The sequence below is a fragment of the Acyrthosiphon pisum genome, chromosome X, assembly GCF_005508785.2.
Source record: "Acyrthosiphon pisum isolate AL4f chromosome X, pea_aphid_22Mar2018_4r6ur, whole genome shotgun sequence".
Taxonomy (NCBI): domain Eukaryota; kingdom Metazoa; phylum Arthropoda; class Insecta; order Hemiptera; family Aphididae; genus Acyrthosiphon; species Acyrthosiphon pisum.
This window is the reverse complement of record NC_042493.1, coordinates 99,515,183-99,516,541: the sequence shown is the minus strand read 5'-3', so window position 1 is coordinate 99,516,541 and position 1,359 is coordinate 99,515,183. Positions and strand designations below refer to the sequence as shown.

General features: G+C 27.9%; 1 protein-coding gene across 1 annotated transcript in view; it reads right to left on the bottom strand.

The window, feature by feature from the left end:
* Window positions 1–991: 991 nt before the first annotated feature.
* LOC100163499 (zinc finger MYM-type protein 1-like) overlaps window positions 992–1,359 on the bottom strand; it is a 3,445-nt gene continuing 3,077 nt past the window's right edge. Inside the window, exon 5 of the mRNA XM_008181861.1 lies at window positions 992–1,138. Coding sequence (XP_008180083.1) covers window positions 992–1,138 — 147 coding nt within the window. The remainder of the gene's footprint in view (window positions 1,139–1,359) is intronic.

Sequence of the window (1,359 nt, the reverse complement as noted above, 5' to 3'; positions counted from 1 at the left end):
AGTTCCAGATCCATACTCAAATGATCGCCTAACATTTTTTTTTTCTATACCTAGCCATTTGTCTAATTACGTGTGTATCTAAATTTATTTTTTTACATGCATCTCTAAGTTATTTACAGTTATATGGTAAGTGTTATTAATTGCATATGGGTTAATTGTTTTGAACATACTCGTTATATCATTAAAGCTATTTATTAAATATTTTAAATTTATGAATGTATTTATTGTCAAACTACTTTTACATAATTGACCTTTCCTTAATATCTCGGACTGTAATCCCCTACTATTGGTGGCAAGAGTGAAGTTGAAGAATGCAACGTCTTGATTTCCCCTGGAAATAATATGATTGTTCAGCAGAAACTGCAATAGCATGGTACGATAAATCCCGTTCCAGACATTCATTTTCATTGTAATACTATGATGAACATTTAGTACAATTATAATGTTATTAATAATAGAAAAAAAATCAATATCAATTATAATATTGGTACCTAGGGGAGACCGGGGCTAGTTGACACACTTTATACAATTTATTTTTCCACGATCTGAATTTCCATTTTAAATACTCGAATTTGTTTGTATCCCTTCATTAACATGTAAACTATGAAATCGTACCATTATATCGTCTAAATATTTAACCCTTTTTTGTACAAAATTTAAAATGTAAAATAAAATTGTTGTTACAACTAACCCCAAAATCGGGGTTAGTTGGCACAGGCATTGGGGCATATTGACACAAAACTAAACAAACTTATTTTGTATAAAAATTAGTATATTATAACAAATATTAAATATTTTTGATTGATAATAATTAAAAACATAGGTATTAACTTTAAAATTAATATTTTCATTAAACCCATTTTAAGAAATTATATAAAAAAATTAATACATTTTTTGTAAAAATGACGAATAATGCATTTTTAAAAAATAACGAGAAACCTTTTTAGTGACTTAAGTATCTTACTTAAACTGCATTAAAATTATAAAATTATTAAAAATCTTTCAATTGTCTAGAAAACTGGTGCATGTCGTCATCTGAGTCACAGTGTTGACAAATATAACGATCTTCTTGATTAGTGCATGCTTCGTGAGACCAATTTTTGCATTTAACGCATTGAACCCATTTTTCTTTGTGCGACTAGACGAAAATAACTCAGAACAAACTAAACACATTGTATCATCTTCTTCTTCATCATTTAAAATAAACTTTTTTTTCGCCAACTTTAATGTTTTTGATTGTCACTTTTTATTTACACTAGATTTTTTCGCCTGTCGTTCTTGTTTTTGTTTTTCAGGTTTTTCTTTCTCGGGTGTATCATCTATACCTAAGTATAGCTGTGTGACGTTTCTAGGATTTGT